The 19,437-nt window shown below is 34.5% G+C and overlaps 1 protein-coding gene across 2 annotated transcripts in view; it reads right to left on the bottom strand.

Annotated features, from left to right (window-relative positions):
- Nucleotides 1–19,437, bottom strand: part of EML5 (EMAP like 5) — a gene marked incomplete at both ends in the record, with an annotated part of 113,375 nt that overhangs the window by 26,262 nt on the left and 67,676 nt on the right. For both annotated transcript variants that reach the window (XM_082000541.1, XM_082000542.1), the window contains 11 exons: nucleotides 6,315–6,441; nucleotides 8,122–8,323; nucleotides 9,242–9,418; nucleotides 10,218–10,306; nucleotides 10,723–10,854; nucleotides 11,682–11,834; nucleotides 13,536–13,677; nucleotides 14,541–14,668; nucleotides 15,658–15,769; nucleotides 16,859–17,061; nucleotides 18,956–19,056. In XM_082000541.1, coding sequence (XP_081856667.1) covers nucleotides 6,315–6,441; nucleotides 8,122–8,323; nucleotides 9,242–9,418; nucleotides 10,218–10,306; nucleotides 10,723–10,854; nucleotides 11,682–11,834; nucleotides 13,536–13,677; nucleotides 14,541–14,668; nucleotides 15,658–15,769; nucleotides 16,859–17,061; nucleotides 18,956–19,056 — 1,566 coding nt within the window. The remainder of the gene's footprint in view (nucleotides 1–6,314; nucleotides 6,442–8,121; nucleotides 8,324–9,241; nucleotides 9,419–10,217; nucleotides 10,307–10,722; nucleotides 10,855–11,681; nucleotides 11,835–13,535; nucleotides 13,678–14,540; nucleotides 14,669–15,657; nucleotides 15,770–16,858; nucleotides 17,062–18,955; nucleotides 19,057–19,437) is intronic.

Genomic DNA, 19,437 nt, shown 5'->3' with positions numbered 1-19,437 from the left:
ACATCCACACATTTTTTGAACATTTCCATATTCTTTGTAAAACTTAGGCAAGTGTAATGGTCCAGGTAGTTAATTTTATATTGGTTGGTCAATAAAAATCTAGCTTATTGTATGGAACAGAACTACAATGAATACATATAAATTTAAAATGTATAATACAGCAATGTTCTAAAGAGTGACAGGTGCATGGTATAGCACCCAACATGACAGATGGCTTTTTAAGGAAAATAGGAGATAATAGTAAAATATGGACTAGATAGCAAAATAAAAGTATTACCTGGAACCTCTTTTCAGCAGCAGGTGGGAAAGAGAAACGGATTACTCATACAAGTTTTGCTGAAAGCTAGGTGTCACTGACTTATTCATAGAAAAAATTATTGACTTTCTGCTTTGTTTACTTCTTTTTACAAGGGGATTATTCACAACCTCATAGGTTATGTAAATCTATTATTTGTACAGAAAAATCCCATTCACTAAAATGGGAATTATGAACATGTGTTGGCATGAGAATATAATTCTTAGGCATGATTCTTACTGTAAACAGAGAAAGAAAGCAGAAGCAGACACAAAAACCTCTGAATTATACCAAGTCTTTAAAGAGTTGGCAAACGCAACACCTCAGTTACTCAAAGAAAGGTTTTGCATGTTTAACTTCCCAAAATGAGCTGACAGATAGAACAGTCAACTCACTATTAAAGACAGATGTTCAAGTTCACTCATAAAAAAAACCCCACTAAAATACAATTATCTCAGGTAGTCAACATGTGTAGGGTTATATATGATGACATATACTACTCTTTCATGATTATTTAATTCAGTTTATGGTAGATTTATGGTGAAAAATTAAACCAGAATTCCTGGTTTTTTAGTTTTGAGACCTCTTGGTATAGCCATTCCTATCTAAGGTACATTAATCACAGCATCCTCCCTTTGACAGTGGCAAATAGTGAACACTTCAAGGAGTATAAGAACAGAGCAAGAATGGAGTGATATTCTCCAGATTCTTCTCCCAACCTCCAGCGGTTTGCAGTTCAGGGAGTAGCTGAGCCAGAAGTGTTTTCAAAATTATCCATCCATGATGGATTTTCCTCTGAGCAATTTACCTAGCACAAAAACATACTAGGAAAGAACTTTTAGTAAATGATAGAAACAGTTTTCCAATTTATTTTGTGCTACTGAATATCCATAAAGCTATTACACAACCACGCTAGACACACAGTAGACATCTTCTCACATAAAAATATTATCTTTTAATATTATTATTCAGAAATTATAAATAATTCACACCATAGACATAAGTGCCGCCTCTCAGCCAACGCCATTTTGTGTTTTCACAGAAGTTAAAGTAACCATTACAACATCAATTATATATTATGGTAACTTTACCACTAGAGGATGGCATATCATTAGTAGAGATGGCCTTAAACTACACTGCAAGCAGATTGTAAACCCATTGAATCTAAATGAAATCTTGAGTTCTAGCATCCATAAATTTTCCAAAAAATGTGCCTGAATTTTAATGCTTCAACATATTTTTATTCAGCATATCAACACTAAGCACTAGCATCTCTTATTTTCAAAAAAAGACTGTCTCTTTAACTTCTAAAAGAAAGATAAAAGTAACATTCAGACTTACTAACTCTAGCCAACTGTCTGCTGCTTTTTTCAAATCATTATACCACGTAATGAAGAAATGCTGATTTAAGACTTGGAAAGAAAGTCTCTAAAGCAATCTTTTTTACTTTCAAAACTTCCAATAAAGGGAAAATTCCTGTATGACAATAAGAGCAAATAAAAATAACTGTTTTCAAATACACAATCAAAAGCAAGCTGAAATAGCTTTGAAGCTTATGCAGTCTTGTACATCTTCCATTTACATTTTTCTTTACTGTCCCAAAACAAAGACCGAACACGACCAACTGCCATGCTACCATTTCCCTTCATTCTCAGCATCAGTGGGCCATATTAGAATGACTTACTGCCAGCTGTATTCTTTCATAGCGTGCATCTTCTGGTCATGCGTGCTCTCTAGTACTAGAGCCCACTAATCCAGTTGCTTTTTAATTATGGAACTATGCAATAAAACTGCAAATGGTTATGCTGGAAAGTTGGGGCTTGGTGTACAGCAAAATATTTCTTCCATTCATCTCTAAATCTTTCTTTACAACATGTATTGTTTTCTTCTTCAAATGTGTCAAACAGTAGATAAAATAGACCTAAACATTTAAGGCTTAAAAAATATTTACTATAGAACTAAAAATAGAAAATAATTCAAAAAAAGAAAAAAATTCTTTCAAATACTGAATACTTTAGATAAGATTGTTTTAAAAAAAAAAAGTCCCAGAAAAAGTGCGGAAAGTCATGTTTGTCCTGAATGAAAAAACTAAAGGCAGTGCTGCCTAGAAGTACTAGTTGATGCAACTCACATCTCAAGTTAGTTTGTCAGCCATAAAAATGATTAAGACATAGAAATGTCCACCGCTCCTAGTAAAACTGTGCTGTTGTGAAGGGGAAAATATTTTTTTTTTTACCTTCTGCTATTGGAAGGAAAAGTAATTTATGAGGAAAACCAGGAAACTGAGAAACAGGACACTATCTCTGTTGGACAGCAAAAATAATCCTTTGTTCAGATTCATGTTCTGGGAATTGCATTTACTTTTTCAATTAAGCGTCACTGGAAGAAAAGTATTATGCTACACCAAAAGCAGAATCCCATGTTCCATACTTCACAGAGAAGTTACCTACCCAAAAGACTGCAATGTTTTGCAGCCTCTTTTGCTTATTCTCCTTTTCTGATCCTAGGGATTCTTTTATTCCCTTCTGCAGAGCTTCAGCAAAAAAGGGAGAGACACTGTTTTGACCCACCTGGTGACGTGTATTTGAATTTTTCATAGACTAAATGGCCTAAAACCAATTTCCTAAATCATCCTCCTACTTACAATGTAAAAGGTGAGATCAGCTTAACCTTTCTAATATTAGAATCAAAATAATTCTAGCGAATTAATTTTTGGTACCCAGTTGAGCAATTTCTGACTCTATATCCAGACCACAGTCTCGGACTACAAATCCTGACCTCGCAGATGTGCTTTTGTGAGACAGAAGTAGGAAACAGATGAGATTTCAGATATGCTTCTTCCTCTAGTGTCCTCCTATTGTTTATCTCATTTAATACTCTGGATACTAAAAATATTCCTTCTATATTGAGGGAACTTCGCTTCTCAGCTAGGGTTTATGAATTCCACGTTGCTGATTGTTGTTAAAACAATCTTAAGTAAGTAGTAACTACTTTTTTGGTATGGTCTTTAAAGTCTTTATACATAGCCTTAGAGTTCAATTATCTGGTAGTATTTATCTTCATCTTCTGCCACAGAGTATTAAGCTCTTCCTACACTCAATAGTAAAAGAGGTTGATACCTTCTGTTAAGGAGTTTCCTTTATACACAAAGTCAAAATTACTTGAAAGACATTCTCAGAAGCACATTCTACATTGGTATGTACCTGTGATCCTGAGAATATATGGATTCCAATAAAGTGCTACTACAGAAACGTATCTCTTCTAATGTTTGGCAGTCAATATAACAAGCCTACACATACCATGGAATGCCACAGATGTACTACTCACACTCTGAGCAGTACACCCACATACCCTGTAAATAAACAAACACCGAAGAAAAGTCTGTATAAGTTACACATGCTCTGTATAACTTGTACAGCAATACTGACTTTACAGATACACATTTTTTTAAAAGCCTAAAATCAGAAGTAATTTGATAGAGGTTGTTAGTGGTATGATATAAAATTTAGATTAAGACAGTGGCTTTCTTCATTATGTCAAGTTGTCTGCACAAGGACACACAAAGACTAACACAATTCTATCATCTGTCACCATAGGGATGTGATTTCATTGCAGAAACAGGATCCAGGTAGGTATGAGAGGAGTTCTCCCTTCTTAACCAGTGTAGGTCCAAGTGGCCTAGCAGCTCTGCCTATAAGTCTGAAGGGTGGCCTACGAGCCTAAGGATTTGCTGTGCTACAAATGTAAGAGCATGTTTTTGAGTATGCATATATTCTAAGTAGAGTATGTGCAAAAACTCATTACCTAACACAGGCACCTAAGCTAGTGACTCTGCATATCATACTAACACCATGTGGACCTAGCAGCTCAGATCCTTAAGTAGTATAGGTGCATTGGTAAAATGCTGCAGCCAAGTCAATAACGTTCCTCTTGTCCCTGAAGCTTTATTAGCTCCAACACAGTGGTGCAGATGTGGTGATACTGCTCATATAGCCACCTCGGGCATCTCCACAACATGTGCCCTGCACTTTTTATTCCATGTTGGACCTCTGCACCAACACTGTAATAGCCTTACAGAAGTCCACAAGCAGTTAGGCGAGCTCTCTGACTATAGCTACTTAAGTCAAGCTGTTCTATAGGCACTCCAAAGTACTGAGGAAAAAAGGGTGAGATTTGATCACTTCCTCCCAAATACTCTATTTAGCACCCACTCATGTCTATTCAGACTGAGAGCTGGGCTTATTCTTTGCCTCTTATCCCTTTTCTACCAATTAACAAGCTACTATTTACTATTAAAGAGTTAAAGCCTTCACTTCTAGTTCAAAGTATAACTACTGTCCCAAGCAGCTTAAATTATTAAAATGCGTTTGATCCTCGACTTTCTGTAAATGAACTTACCTCACTACCCCCTGCCTTCATAGGAAGCAAAAGGAAAGGGAAATAAAAATAAAATAAAAATTAGTAACTATGAAAGTATTTACTAAAACATTTACCAATCTTACATAATATTAACTTCAGCAGAGCAGAAGTTAAAATACATACATTAAGCATATTCCATTTTTGTTCTTCATGAAATATTTTCTTAGAAGTTTCAGGGCCCCAAACTTTTAAACAATGCAGGCAATGGAAACCTTTCATGAACTTTCATGCATTTTGAATCAGAACCTAGTTACCTAACTACAGAATTAATTTTCTTTAATATTTTATTTGAAACTGAAAAACACGACTCAGCTTCCAGAAACAATTGTTGAAATACAAGAGGTTTAAAATTTCATATTTTAAAAAATAAAATCTTTAATCACAGCTTTCTCATGCACATTATTTTTTATTTCCACAAATTAATTCATTCATTCATCTAATTAATTAATTACATCTAATTAACAAACAGAAAGACCATTTTTTATTTTAAATGCAAGACAGGGAGTCACAGCTTTATGTGCAGGCATCTATTCTCTCCTTCAGCATCACAACTTGAAAACAAAAGACGACACCAAAACTCCTACAAATGTCAGGCTGCATTTCTCAACAAGGGCATCACAGATCTGTCAGCTTCACTGCTGAGAAAGACACGTGCACCGTAACGGAACTCCTCACATTCCTGCACAAAGTTTCCAATCTGCTATTTCTCTGTATCCTTACTCCTAACTATACTGTGTTGTGTTTTCCTCATTTCCCTCTCTTTAATACTACTGTTCCTCAACCAATCGCCACTGTATCGTGCTAGGAATCCCTCTTTCCTTTCCCCTCACATACACTGTCCACATCGATTTTGCTTAACAGCAAACACCAACTGCGCTCAGTTGCAGATTCTACAACAAATTATGTTCTAGTCAAAATTTATAAATTATAACTTATAATTTATAAATTCTTTTTCTTATTTCATATTTACTTTACCTACTGGTCTTATTCTACTCTGCTCCCCACCCCCTTCTCTTCTAAAGCATACGGTAGCAAACCAAGCAATACAACTAACACTGCGAAGCAATCAACTTCATGTTCCAAGACTCATTAATAGAAACTGCAGAACCACTGTGGAAAGAATTTTTCCAAGACAGGTAGAAGTTATTTGGAGACAGAAACAATGCGAGAAGAAATTACACCTGCATTAGTCAGATTAGTTTGTTGGCAAAAACAAACGATTGAGAGCTATCTTTCAATAAAACCATTGTACAGGTTCATGCCTAAAATGCCATCACTAGATACCACTCAGTATTTAAGTTGCGAAAAGAACATATTACCAAAGACCAGCAAATAACTCAATTATCTCAAGAAACTCCCCAAATATAATAATAAACATGCATCATTTGTAGTCTATTGTGCTCTCCAAAAGAGATACAGCCTAGTCCTTAGGCTATATCTTTTCTTCAGTTGTTGTTTTTTTTTTTTTCTCCAAAGAAATATTTCCACTCTTTTTATACATACCCTTTTAAGATGTGTATATATTCCAATACAATTATGTTTTACTATTAATCATCTCCTCAGATAGCTTTCATGGCTAGAATTGTAAATTAGCTATTACCTTTCATCTAAGGTTGGCTCCTTTTGTTGCAGATGAGGCTTAATTCCAAACATTGGTCTAATGTTTGTTGATAAGGCTTTGATGGTGTAATTAATTTCATTTTCCCTTGTCACATCACTGTCATAACCTAACAAAATCAGAGTGAACAGTATCAAAACAAAATAAAGATACCAGAAAAAAAAAAAAATCACAATTTGTGCAGCTTTCAACAATGTATTGGAGTACAAGAAAAATTATACCATTATTTCAGTTACATAAACACACAACAGAAAGAAGGTAGCTGGGAATAACGAACATTGTTAATAAAAGACATTCTAAGAAAAAAATTCTCTAAAATATCTTTTTTGGAAAAAATGATTAACAAAGATCCAAGGGACATTCAAAGCTACCCCATTGCTGCTTGGTTGGCCTTAACTCAGGGTCACTAACAAAGGACCTTGCTACCTGACACCTGCTGTTAAATTCTGGAAGATTTAGTGCCAAGTTGTTCTCTATTTCAGGATCCATCCATCCATTAGGATGGAATCTATAGGTCTGAACAGGGTTTCTACGCAATGCTTAGGGACAGTCAGGCACATCAAGATGATGTTTATTATAGTAAACATGGCAAAAAGGCTAAATAGTGACAGGATTGTTACTTACCCTCCATTTTTTTCAAAGATTGAGACTACTAATAACAATTTTATGAAGTTACTAACTCTAATTGAAATTAATGAAACCTAATGAAGAGAATTTTTTGTGGAAAAAGATGTCAATGTCTTTTCTTGTAAAGATTAACAGACCTCTTTCTTTTAGTGCATTTTTGAACTTTTAGGGTATATTTTGAATAGCTTAAGAGGGTTCTGTGTAAAGCACCAGAATCTACAGAAGGTTACTGAGCAAAGATGTGCTAACAGGTCACAAGCAGAAGCTGAACAAAAGCTCTGAAGACTGCAATTTTTGATTAAGAAAGCTGAAGTTGACCGAGTCGTCCTGCAGGCAATTAAATTACTTTGCAGATGTAGTTTTCAATATTTTTAAGCAGTAAGACACTGAATAAAACTTCTTCTCCAATGAATGTTTAATGTGCCTCTAATATTAAAGTGTCTCTTTGGTCATTTAGTGAAAACTGAAGTTAATTTATTACACAGAATTGTCTAAAGAGTAGCAGTGATAGCTTGAAGACTGAGGCATTGTCAAAGAGGAAAAATTGCACTTGGGAGCAGAGGGAACAAGTTTGGAAGCTTGTGAACCCTTGGAATTGTAACATGAAATGTAAAACATTAAGTATAGCAAAATCAGTAGAAGTTAATTCTACAAAATGTAATTAACACTTTATTGATATTATGATCTTGCAATAGATTGTTCCAATACATGAACATCAGTCTACCTCAGTCCACTATGCTTTCATGTTATGGAAATAGATGCTATAACATCAATATGATGATCTCGCATTATACGGATTTCAACATAATTCCATTAGAATTAGTGCCCAAATCTAAACTGTGATGAGTGTATTTTTCTTTACAGATTTTTCGAAGTTACCCGAATTTGCACTTAATATTTTTTAGTTCAAAAGATGTCAAGAGTCTTTATATATACTCTGACTCAAAACAGTAAGTCAAACACTTCATTATAATTTTCTTCAAAACAGTTTGTCAGTCCTTTCCCCCAAAAGAAATTTTACTTAGCGTTTTTGAAGTGTCTTCACTATTTAACATTAAAACAATCTTATATAAAACTTGATTATTTCTAAATTAGCAGTTTTCCATCAATAAAATCTTCTTGAAATGGCATAATCCAGCTAGTTTTATAAATTACTACTGACCTCCATCTTCTTCAGAATCTAGATCAGACTCTTCACTGTCACACTGCCTGCTATCCCGATGTCCTTCCATCTCATAAGTCCACAGCATTAAAGAGGTGTCTGCTCCTCCAACAGTGACCAACAGACTGTCATCATAGGTCCAACGGACATTTGTTACATGGGTACTGTGAGCAACATACCTCTTAAATTTTCCAAACTTTCCCTAAGAAAAGAGGAGAAAAGGCAGATGAAATGTAACCAGTCTGATAGACGAAACTGAAATGAGTTGCCAGTGCACAACATGTTCTTAACTTCTTTACAGTTTATGCTTTAGCTGTTTTGAATTTGTATGTATCACATGATTTGCCAAGTTCCTCTCCTACAGCAACTTCATGAAATGTTAACCATACTTCCATACCAAGCATGCAAGAATTTGTTTATAAACAGATCCCAGCAATAAATACCGGATCATTTTTCCAAAGAGAAAAAATAATCTAACAGATAAAGAATAAAACGCATGTAGAATATTTTGAGTCAATACTTGTGCATTGTTACCATCCCTAGCAACGCAAAATATTTAAAATTGAAGTATACAGGAAAACTAGAAAGGTTCTAGAAGAGCAGTAAAAATAGTATGTGCTTCTGGAATAGCTTTTCCACAATGCATGATTAAATAATATTAAAGCTCTTCATCTTAGAGAAAAATTACTGAGATTGGACAGAATGAATGTCTACAAAATCATGAGTGAAATGAAGGTGAGGAAGAAATGTTAATTGTCTTTCAAAACAAGAGCTTAAGGGGCTAAAAACGACACTGATAAAAACCACACTGAGGATATTAATGCCAGAGATATTATTAGACAGTGCCTGTCCCATTCCCATTCTTACCGTTTTTCCTATGCATTTTCCACTGTCAGTGATAGGACACTACATGAGATGGCTCTTTAGTCTGATCTGGAATGGTCATCCTTACTAACCGAAAGTTTTACACATTTCAAATTGCAATTTGATATTGAATGCTGCCTTTGATCATAAGGACAAAAGTATAAAAGCACTATTTTGTTCTGAATGATGAATTTTTGGTTTTGAAAAGGCACGTTTTTTAATCAATCTTTTCCATGAACAGCTGAAATTTACTTACTTTAGCAGGGTATCGAAACAGTTTCACAAATCCAAAATCATCTCCTGTGGCTAGTACTTTACTATCACTAGTGAGGCATGAAGCAGTTACATCTGTGACTTCACCAATTATAGGCCAGATTCCTTCACAGCAAGAGCCCAAAACACTTGTCCATGATGCCCAGCCAATCTTTTCTACCTACAAAAACAACCTGTTTGAGACAGAGCATGCTTCTTCCCAGGCAGTTTTCTTCCATATCCGATTTCAAGAAAAAGTCCTTTCAGTGAAAGATATGTCACATCTAAAAGATAATATTTTAACATATCAACCGCTTATTTTCTGACTAGCCAGGATTTCATTTGAGACCCTTAATTTTACCTCTATTAATCTCCAGTTCCAAAATCTCTGGAAGTATTTAAAAAATTTTGGCTTCACCTGCCTTTCCAGGCTAAAGAAAATAAATTACATTTTTCAACATTGCCTTTCTATCTCATAGAAAATATTATTTTAAAATTACCTGTTTTCACTCTCTGCCCCATAACAATGTTCTATGTCTGAGAAAATAAATCAATGTTATAGGGACAAGATAATATACTTCCCTATAGATAATGTACACTACATTGCATTGTTATGTAAAGGTAGACATGAGGTCTTCAACAGCAAGGTTAGGGCTAGGTAATCTGCAATAGGTTTTCAACAGTGTTTAGGTACCAAAAGAGGCATGCAGAAGTCCAGTGAAATTTTCATGAGTGCGTACATCAGCGAAGTGTCCATTTCTTAACAGAAGAGACAAATGTGATATTCCCTATGTATTTTATCATTCTGATTACATAATCTAATTGAACAGGCTGCAAAAAGGATAAATTACAGCAAATACCTAAACATAAGCTTTCTCAACAGACCAGTTAAAATTATAGTTTTCCCTCTTATGCGATATAGACAGTTGTATCATAACTCTAATTTACAAACAAGTTAAGAAGGCAGTCTATTTCCTCACCTCCAAACTAGGAATTGTCTGTTTTTTCCCACGAGGAGCTTCAAAAAACAACTGTTCTTTAGCACCAGTGTTGACTTGCAAGAGCTTTCCTATAAAATATATTCCACATTGTATATTAACATTAATAGAAGATTCCATTTTATAACAACAACAAAAAAGGTTATTTTGTAATTTTTGTTGCTAGCAGCATTACACAAATTATTTGTTTCCACTGCAAAAAGTTGCATACATAAACAGTGGATCTGGAAGTATAGTCTTCAGAAGATCTCAGTCATCTGAGCCCTGACATTTACAGTCCTTTCTCCTCTCTTTGAAAAGTGTAATAATGCATCACTTTTCTGTCCTGTTTATGGTTGTCCCGTAAGATGGTAGACAAAATGCACTGGGTCTAATTCAGAGTTTGTTTGTGCAACTGCCTGAGCAGTATGCATGTGCTCTTGGGACTGATAAGTACATACGCTGCCTGGCCAATGGCCAGCAAAGTTTCAGAATGAATGCTACTTACCTCTTATGTCCCAGTCCATATGTGTGATATAGCTGGAGGCTCCCTTGCAGATTCCTACTCGTTTACTGCTCATTACATTGTAAATATCTACAAAGTTGTCACAGGATGCCACCGCTAGGTACTTTCCAGCCCCTAAAATGCATCAGTAGAAACACAAGGCATTTTCAAAAACTGTAGTGCTCTGTATATTAATTACAAGTACATTCTGCAATTTAGCTATATGCAGCTCATTTGAAATGAGCTTCCTAATTTATACATAGTCTCTGACAGACTAATGTTCATATCACATAATCAAAATCAGTATGAAATACACAATCATTACATCATTACATCTTCAAACAATAAAAACTATTTGATGAAATTTTAAAAATTTATTGCACTCAGACAGTAGTAAGGCTTAGGTAACCAGAAAGTGATGTTGCACGAGAATTGGCAACAGTAATTTGCATCAATTTTTTCCTACAGAAGAGTATTTTCACTGAAGTAGTATTAGTTTAGGCCATACATTTGTGATCCTAAATAAGAGCTGCACTGTTTGAAAACAAAACCCCCAAAAAACAGCCTCATTGGGCGTGCTAAGTACTGTAGGGGGAAAAAGAAGAAAAAAGGCACCAGAACTTTATGACACATCAGTTTCAAGCATTCTCATTAGCTTACAGTAACCTCAGTGAAGAGCCCAATTTATGCAGCTCAAAGTGGAATCCTAGTGATCTCAGGAGGCTGCTGAGATTGACTGTTGCATTCAGGAGGTTACTATGAGCAAACCTATTCCAATAATCTCATCCTTAAATGAGCAACATAAGACTTCACATCCAATATTTCTCAAAATGTTAGTATCAGTCGTGCTGACTTCTTAGTTACATGTAAAAGAGTACTACTTCTACTACTTTTATCTTTTAAAGGTTATAAAGCTTGCTTGAACAACCTTGATATGAAAATCTTCATTTTAAATCACTTACCAGGAGAAAATCGGATCTCTGAAATAACATCTTTCCTGTGCTGGAAAGAGACTAGATCCTCCAGGGTATCTGCATTAACTATTAGAAAACTTCCATCGTTAAGACCAACAGCTAAAGCTTTTCCATCAGGAGAAAAGCAGCAACATCTACCTCCTATAAGAAATACAGAAATGGAATTCAGGTACATATATAGCGCACAAACTCTCTTTTAGATTTATTTTTCCAGTAGTAAAAGCAAGCTGTTCTTATAGTATATAGTCTAATGAAATTTTTTAGATGCTGACAAGATCATTTCCAAGATCCACGTCTGTGATAGCACACAGAAGCTATCAGCAAATTGACAAGTACACAATCCCAGAATCTTAGATTACATTTATTTGCATATTAATTGACATTTGTTGTAAATTAATAATACAGATTAATCACTATTGTCTATACATCTTTAATTTGCTCTTCTTCTTAGTATCTGGTGCCAGCTGTTTGTTACCATTTGCTCTGGTAAGCAGAACACAGTTGGAAAGACCCGGACTCACAGAATCCAGTCATTTGCTATCATGGTCACTATGGCATATAATACTTTTAATAAAGTTTCATTTGAAAAACAGTTTAATTTCCAATCTAAATTTGTTTATGCTCATCATATATAGATTTGTTTCCATGCCAGAATTTTCCATTAGCAGAAATATTTTTCCCTACTATTTGTTCCGATTAACTTGTAGACAATAATCTTTCATTTAGCTGACTCCACCACAAAGCTTCTCATTCATTATCCTGTACCTCCTTTCTTGATACTCAACCTTCAGATTAATTTCATTCAGCTGAACACAGATGAGAAGCGTACACCAAAAGTATTGATTAGTATCCTGTAAATTATGTGACTACTTTGATATGTCCTGGGAAAAATACCTCACTGTCACATATAATTGTCATCTTCTGTTCAGCTAGAACATCCTGAGCCTTCTGCTCCTCAGTTACTCCTCAGCTACACAGACATTTTTCTTACAGTCATTGAGTCTTGTCTTTTTTAAATTACCAAATATTATCTCATTGCCATTACTGCAGTCTGCAGAAGTATCCAGCTCTTTCTGTACAGTACACAAGTGCTTTTTAAGATCACCAAAGCATCTCAAGAAATGTCTCATCAGCAAATTAAGTCATTGCAGTCCTTGTTTTTCTGCCAAAACTACTCTTAAAAATATTAAGAAATATCAGCTTTGAGACTTGAGCAGACTTTGCCAACTTGAAACTTTCTTGTTTAATCCTTGCTTATTCCAGCTCATGACTTTCCTTACATTTACTTTATCAATCCAAATAATCTTCAACTAAGCTTCCTAAAAGGTTTGGATCAAAATGCTTCACTGAACACCAAACATATGAAGCCTATTGTATTTGTTTGTCTAGCAAAGCATATATACCATATAGTATACAACGAGTAAGAATTTTATGACTGTTCTTCTCTTTCCTTGACATTCCAGATTCTTCTAATGTTCACAAAGAATAGAAATTCAACATTACTTCTAAGATTTCTTCCAAATATTTCTAGATTGGAGTCCACTGTTCAAAAAAGCTTGCAATAGTATAAGCAACATAGCAGATTTATGTAACTGGCTCAAATTTTATTGTAAATTCAGTGACTTAAATATGTTACAATTGCAAATAATCTTAAGACTAGTATTACATAGAAATCTTCCGTACAGATTCATTAGCTTAAGGGCTACATAACTCGTGAGCATAGCATCAATAAAATAATTTGAGCAAATAAAGTAATTTATTCAGTCTTGCTTTTGAAAGATTCATAATGCTAGTAAATGTCAACTGAATTCAGTTAAATCTGTTTTATACTAAGCATCTTACCCTTCTTCAATTTGCGAACAGCTAACATACAATGGCTAGGAGATAAATCCCATATTCTTAAGGTTTTGTCATCACTTACAGTGGCACAAATAGGTAAATGAGGATGAGTAGCTAGACCCCAAACTTCCCCCTCCATGTGACCCTGTAAAAACACGATGAATTAGATGACTTTGTATTTTACACTGAAATATGAAATAATACATTTAAGGAACTTAAAAAAACACAGAGAGAGAACATGTGTATCTTTAGAGGATAATAAAGAAATAGTTGAATAGAAACATGGAACACCTGAAAAAAACCTCACCCTGCTACTTACAGTAGAAGTGCAAATCGCAGTAATTAGTACTAGAGAAAACTTTTCTCTGAGATATAATCCTCACACACATCTAGATTTTTTAATTTACATTAGGTTCTAATATATTCTTTAAAAAATCTGGTTCTTTACACATTGCACTGGCCACTCAGAAGTGTGAATTAAAGATCCACAGATTTTTATTTAAGTATGAAAGAAAATCATACGATGATACAATGCAAAAAATCTGTTTCATAGTTAGGCTTAAGAAATGCAGTCTGCTTGGTATGATAAAGAACACCAAAATGCTTTTTACATAATTACAAAGAAAATCTAAAAATAAACCTCAAGGAGACAACTTTTAAAAACAGTAGGAGTAGTTTGTACTCAGAAAAAGTTAATAAGGAATTTAGTGGAGGATCCACTGTTTCAGACACTTTTTTCTCTTTTTTTTTTTTTAACAGAAATACTATTTTGGTGTCTTTGAAAGGATGAACTTGTTGAAAAAATTAGTACATGAAATTCTGTGATCTGTTTGGCGCATTAAAGAGTCATAATGGTCTCATCTAGCATTAAAAAAAAGTATCTATGACATTATAGTGACTTGCTAACTTTACCAGTAATTAAAATGCTTGTTACTTCACAATAGTCTTTACTTGAAAAACAAAGTAGTGTTTGTGGTATGCAGTATTTGACTGATATTTAACATGTACCTGAACCAGCAGAGTTATTGGTCCACTTTTATCCACCTCCAATATTTCACCATTCTTTGTGCCCACTAAAATATGACCATGCCCTAAAGATATGGCACGTATAGAAGGATTATCTTCTAAGAGGAGACCTAGAATGTTAAAATGTTAGAAGACAGAAGATTCTCAAGTATGCCTCACATATGCATGTTACATTCTCACTGTAGTAAACAAGTAAAAACATATTCCTGCATGGAAGAACTTGTATCTTTGAATTCATTTGGGAGTATTTACCAGTTACCCAGCTGACACTAATCTTCTCAGTTGAGTATCTCTGAAGTTCAGTCAGACTGACTCACTGGCAATCTTAGTGAAAAAATGTGCACGTGAAGTATCAACTATATTGCTAGCATTTATGGTACCTTCAAATCTAGCTTTTTATTGAACAGATATGAGAATGAGATACTCTGCAGTAGAGCGTTTTAGTTAATGGGTGTTTCCATTCATGATTTTTGAAAGTCAAATCATATACATTAGAACACAGCAAATGTAAGGGGTGGGGGGGCAGGGGGGAGAAACGGCTAACCAGATTGTCAGATAGGGAAAACTGTAAATCAGCACTCAGATCAAGAATAAATGGGAGAAATAGGAATAATAGGACTGGAAAGTTCTTAAATAATTTCAAAAGGCATATACATTTAAAGAAAATTAAGTCATTAAAAAAAACATACAAAACTAACACAATTCTGAATTTCATTCCTCCTCCAAACCAGAAAAGATCAGACAAGTTACTTCATGATTTGAGATATAATAGGCTTTTTGGTTGCCATTAAAAAAAAAAAAAAAAAAGTTACCTGGGTGGTAAGATATTCAAAGTTAACTCAATTAATTCAGGCAGGTAATACATAACTATTATGACCTGCATGCACCAGATGTACAAACAGATACTACAACATACCATTCCCATCCCAACAGAAAAATGACTTATTTAGAATCCATAAAGCTTTAAAAAACCCCACATTTTTAGTATTTTTTATGTCAAATGTGGATTTTCTCCTATTGGGAAAAGCAATTCCACAGAAAAAGATTTCTAAAGAAAGTACTTTAAATAGATTTAAAAAAAGGATAAAGTCTGTGTTACCTTTAGACCCAGGGGCCAAAGCAGCCCTTTTGATGGCATAGGTTTTGAGACAACGTTCAAAGGTATCGTCCCAGAGAGCTACTACCCCATCCTTTCCTCCAGTGACAAATCCCTGTGTGTGTGGGAAATCACAAGTTATAATCAATCATTATCTTTCCTTATTTTTTCAGTGATTTCTGCCAGTACTGAAAATTAATTATATTCAACACTGTAATGCACAGAACTACCGATGTTAAGAGATCAGGAGCAACAAAACGATTGAATTCTCCTCCTGAAAAAGGCAAAGTTCAGTACAGTTTCTGTACACAAGCTGGATTTAAAAGTTCTAACAAATAAGTTTCTACCGTACTAGAAAAATAAATTTAACTGACATGCTGATGTGTTTTTCTTTATATTTAGCCTCAATAGCACTTTGGCATTTCACCTCATTACTGCAAGTCAAGCTTAGTACCACTCACAGAATTTGGTTAGTATTTAAATTGTTCAAATATATGCCTATTTGTGCCATTTGTCTTCAAAAATTATTTACAGCTATTTAATGAAGCAACAGGTATACTTAATACTGAAATCATTACTACTTTCCTTTGGAGAACTTAGGTCTTGCAACATGAATAACGTGCTTTGTCCAAAGCTACTATACTGCAACTCAACTATTAGAAGGTGGAGTAACTTGGTCTAACCTACCAAAACACAAACATATACATAACTTCAAACATACAAGTAATCTAACTGGAATTCCCATTCACATTTAAACACATGCTTAAAGGCTTTCCTCAGTCAAAAGAAGTTAGGAATCCAGAGACAGTACTTAGGGATCTACAGTCTGAATGCTTCTACTAGTACATGGTAATTACAGCACCAAATAGTAAGGGTACGACCTTCCTCCTCTCTCACAAGCTCACATATTCCATTAAACTTACGCATGCTTAAATCAAAAAGAACTTTTACTTATCATAAGTTACTATTATATCTTTAGTAAGAGGTCATGAAAATTATTGAATAAATGTCACTGGAACACAAGGGTTTGAGAAACCACATGCCACCTAAGAATTAGACACATGCATAAAACACCATTTTGAATCTGGACCTCATACGATTTTTCTGTAATGGAAATAAAGCCATGGATTCATGAGTTTGGGAGAGGCCTTACTTCATAGAGTTTTTTGTCCAGACATCAAAAAACAATGAGCAGTTTATTTACTTTTTCCAATGCGTGCATGCTGAACACAGGACCATCATGTGCTTTGACAGTTTTTATGAGAAACACATCTCTCCAAATACACACATCCCCCGTGGAAGTTCCAGAGAATGCCATCTCTTCAGTCCAGCCATATACTGCACACATCATTGTATCAGTTCTTCCCAATGCACCTATGCAGCCCTTTCTCCCAATAAGTCCTCCACCTGGTTCAAACCAAAAACAATTTATTAGATTTTTGCTTAGAATTATTTTCCAAAAACTACCTTACCCAGAGCATAAAGTCCTTTTCTTTGGGTTTACCCATGCTCCCCAAAAAATTGAGCCTGAGAAGGGTTCTCACAAAATAATACTTTTGTACTATTTGGCATCTTTCAAGAAAAAAAACCATATCACTTAATATCACTTAATACTTGAATCCAGATTTGAATATGTACATATACCCACACAGACATAAAACAAAGTGCATTTGTAAATTCACACCTAAAAAAAAAACAACTTAACATCTACCACACAGTTCCTAGAAATTCCTAACGAAACTAATTTGAAAGAAAAAAAAATATGTTTCACTTGACATCCCATCCTTTTCATGATATGTTTTCAGTGACAGGCTTTCTAATTTTTAGAGGTTTGCTATATTGACCTCTGGATAATAGAAATTACAGCTATATAAATTTTTAAATTCTTTAAAATACTGCATCTAAAATCATTTGACAGGTATAACACATAGTAACTTTGGCTAGAAAGTCAGATTCATCTTTTCACAATCCTCAGGGAAACTTCATGCGGTACAACAGAGAAGCCCCTCGAGATCTGATACTTCATGCTGTTCTCGTACTTACAGAGGCAGAGGGAAGGTCTCTGAACCAATTTGCCATCACTTGGCACTGATGAAAGTTTAGTCCAAAGCTTATACTTTGGTGTCACTTCTCACATCGAGTGCACCTGCTCTAGTACAGATTTCAGAGACTTGGCATTTGTTAAGGTGCACTGATACTCTACTCCTGACATTAACACTGCTAAGTGTGTTTCACAGTGACTACCTTGCTAGTGTTCCATTGCAGTTTCGCACAGATGGGCTGTAGCATTAGAGAAATTTGATTCCTGCTGACTGAGCAACACCAGAAAGAAAAAAGGCATTTTAAACAATTTCATTTCTTTATTCAAAATCATCACCTCCAGGCTTTTATCATAATTAAGATTTCTTTCTAAAGAACTTACAGTAATTAATTCAATAAATATTCTGACACACTTTGTTCTTCCGATAGACAGCAAGCACAATTGTTAAAATTAATAATTTATATAGACTTCAACAGCTTGCTCTCAGACAATCTTGATTAATTTCTGTTGGAACCAGAACTGAGAAAACTAGTGTCATTTTTTTCATCACAGACTTTTCTCTTCACAATTCATCTTTATCAAGGACTTATCTGAGTTGATGTGCATAAATTCTGCATGAATAATTAGAATATTCTTAGCAGATAAGCTAGTCTTCTATAGCACATACATCTTTATATACGTTTTGAAGTCTGAAACAATGAAGTTCACATCAATATCAGTGAACGGATTTTTCACTCTTCAAAAATTTTTCAAGCAGATAAAGCAAGCTGCTTTATCTTGGTTTTCAATTGTCAAGTTCAACGAAGGTACCTAAACAAACAGGTCTCAGCTGGCACATGTATCCTCTTCAAGTACTTTGAATTTTTGTACGTGGACTTTTATAACCTTAATCTTATTTATACTTGTGCCTCTTTATAACATACATGTTCTGAAGGTCCTTCTTCCAAAAACTGTTTTATGATTTTAGAGCAGCTCTGTAACATTTTCAGATGTGCTATATTATTATTAGATATACAAATCAACAGTAGGAAAGCCAGAGTCCTTTCTACTTGTGTAGCTCTAGCTCCATGGTAAATTGATCTTAAATAGAATTCCCACTACTGCCACAATGCCAATTAACGTTATTCCTACTAGGGCAAAGCTAAGTTAGAGAGATATACAGAGAAAACATTTGCTTTAATGCATGAAACGTACTGTAAGAGACGCCATATTTATACTGTAAGTAACAGAAAATACTGTGATTCTGAAAAGTTTCCTTACCTGCTCTACGCCAGAATTTCATGTGTTTAATTCCAACTGTAATCAATTTATCAGGCATATAAGGATTAATCTTAACAACAAAAATCTTATCTTTGCTTCCCCTGAAATGCAAAGCAAAATATTTTAAATGAAAATATAAGTATCATATTTTTAAATACGTTTTGGTTTTTTTGTTTTGTTTTCCCCTGATGTATACCGTCTCTATCTTGCTAACACTTACTTCTAAATCATTAACAGTCATTTATTATGAGGAGGAAGAAAGCCAAAGAACTAACATACTGAGCCCTGTTGTGTTTTCATTACCCTTCAGTTTCCAAAGCCGGTGAGTGATTATGTTATTTCAGAAATCTACTAGGTGGCATGTTCTTTGCAAAAGAATATGTATTTGCATTAAGTTTAGGTATATGGCAATTAGACCACCTCTGACAACTCATAATGAAACTTAAAGGCGTAAAGTTGTCTATCTTATTTAAAAGTCTGTA

Source organism: Phaethon aethereus, assembly GCF_964289735.1.
Source record: "Phaethon aethereus genome assembly, chromosome: 5".
NCBI lineage: Eukaryota > Metazoa > Chordata > Aves > Phaethontiformes > Phaethontidae > Phaethon > Phaethon aethereus.
This window is presented reverse-complemented; position numbering and strand designations above follow the sequence as displayed.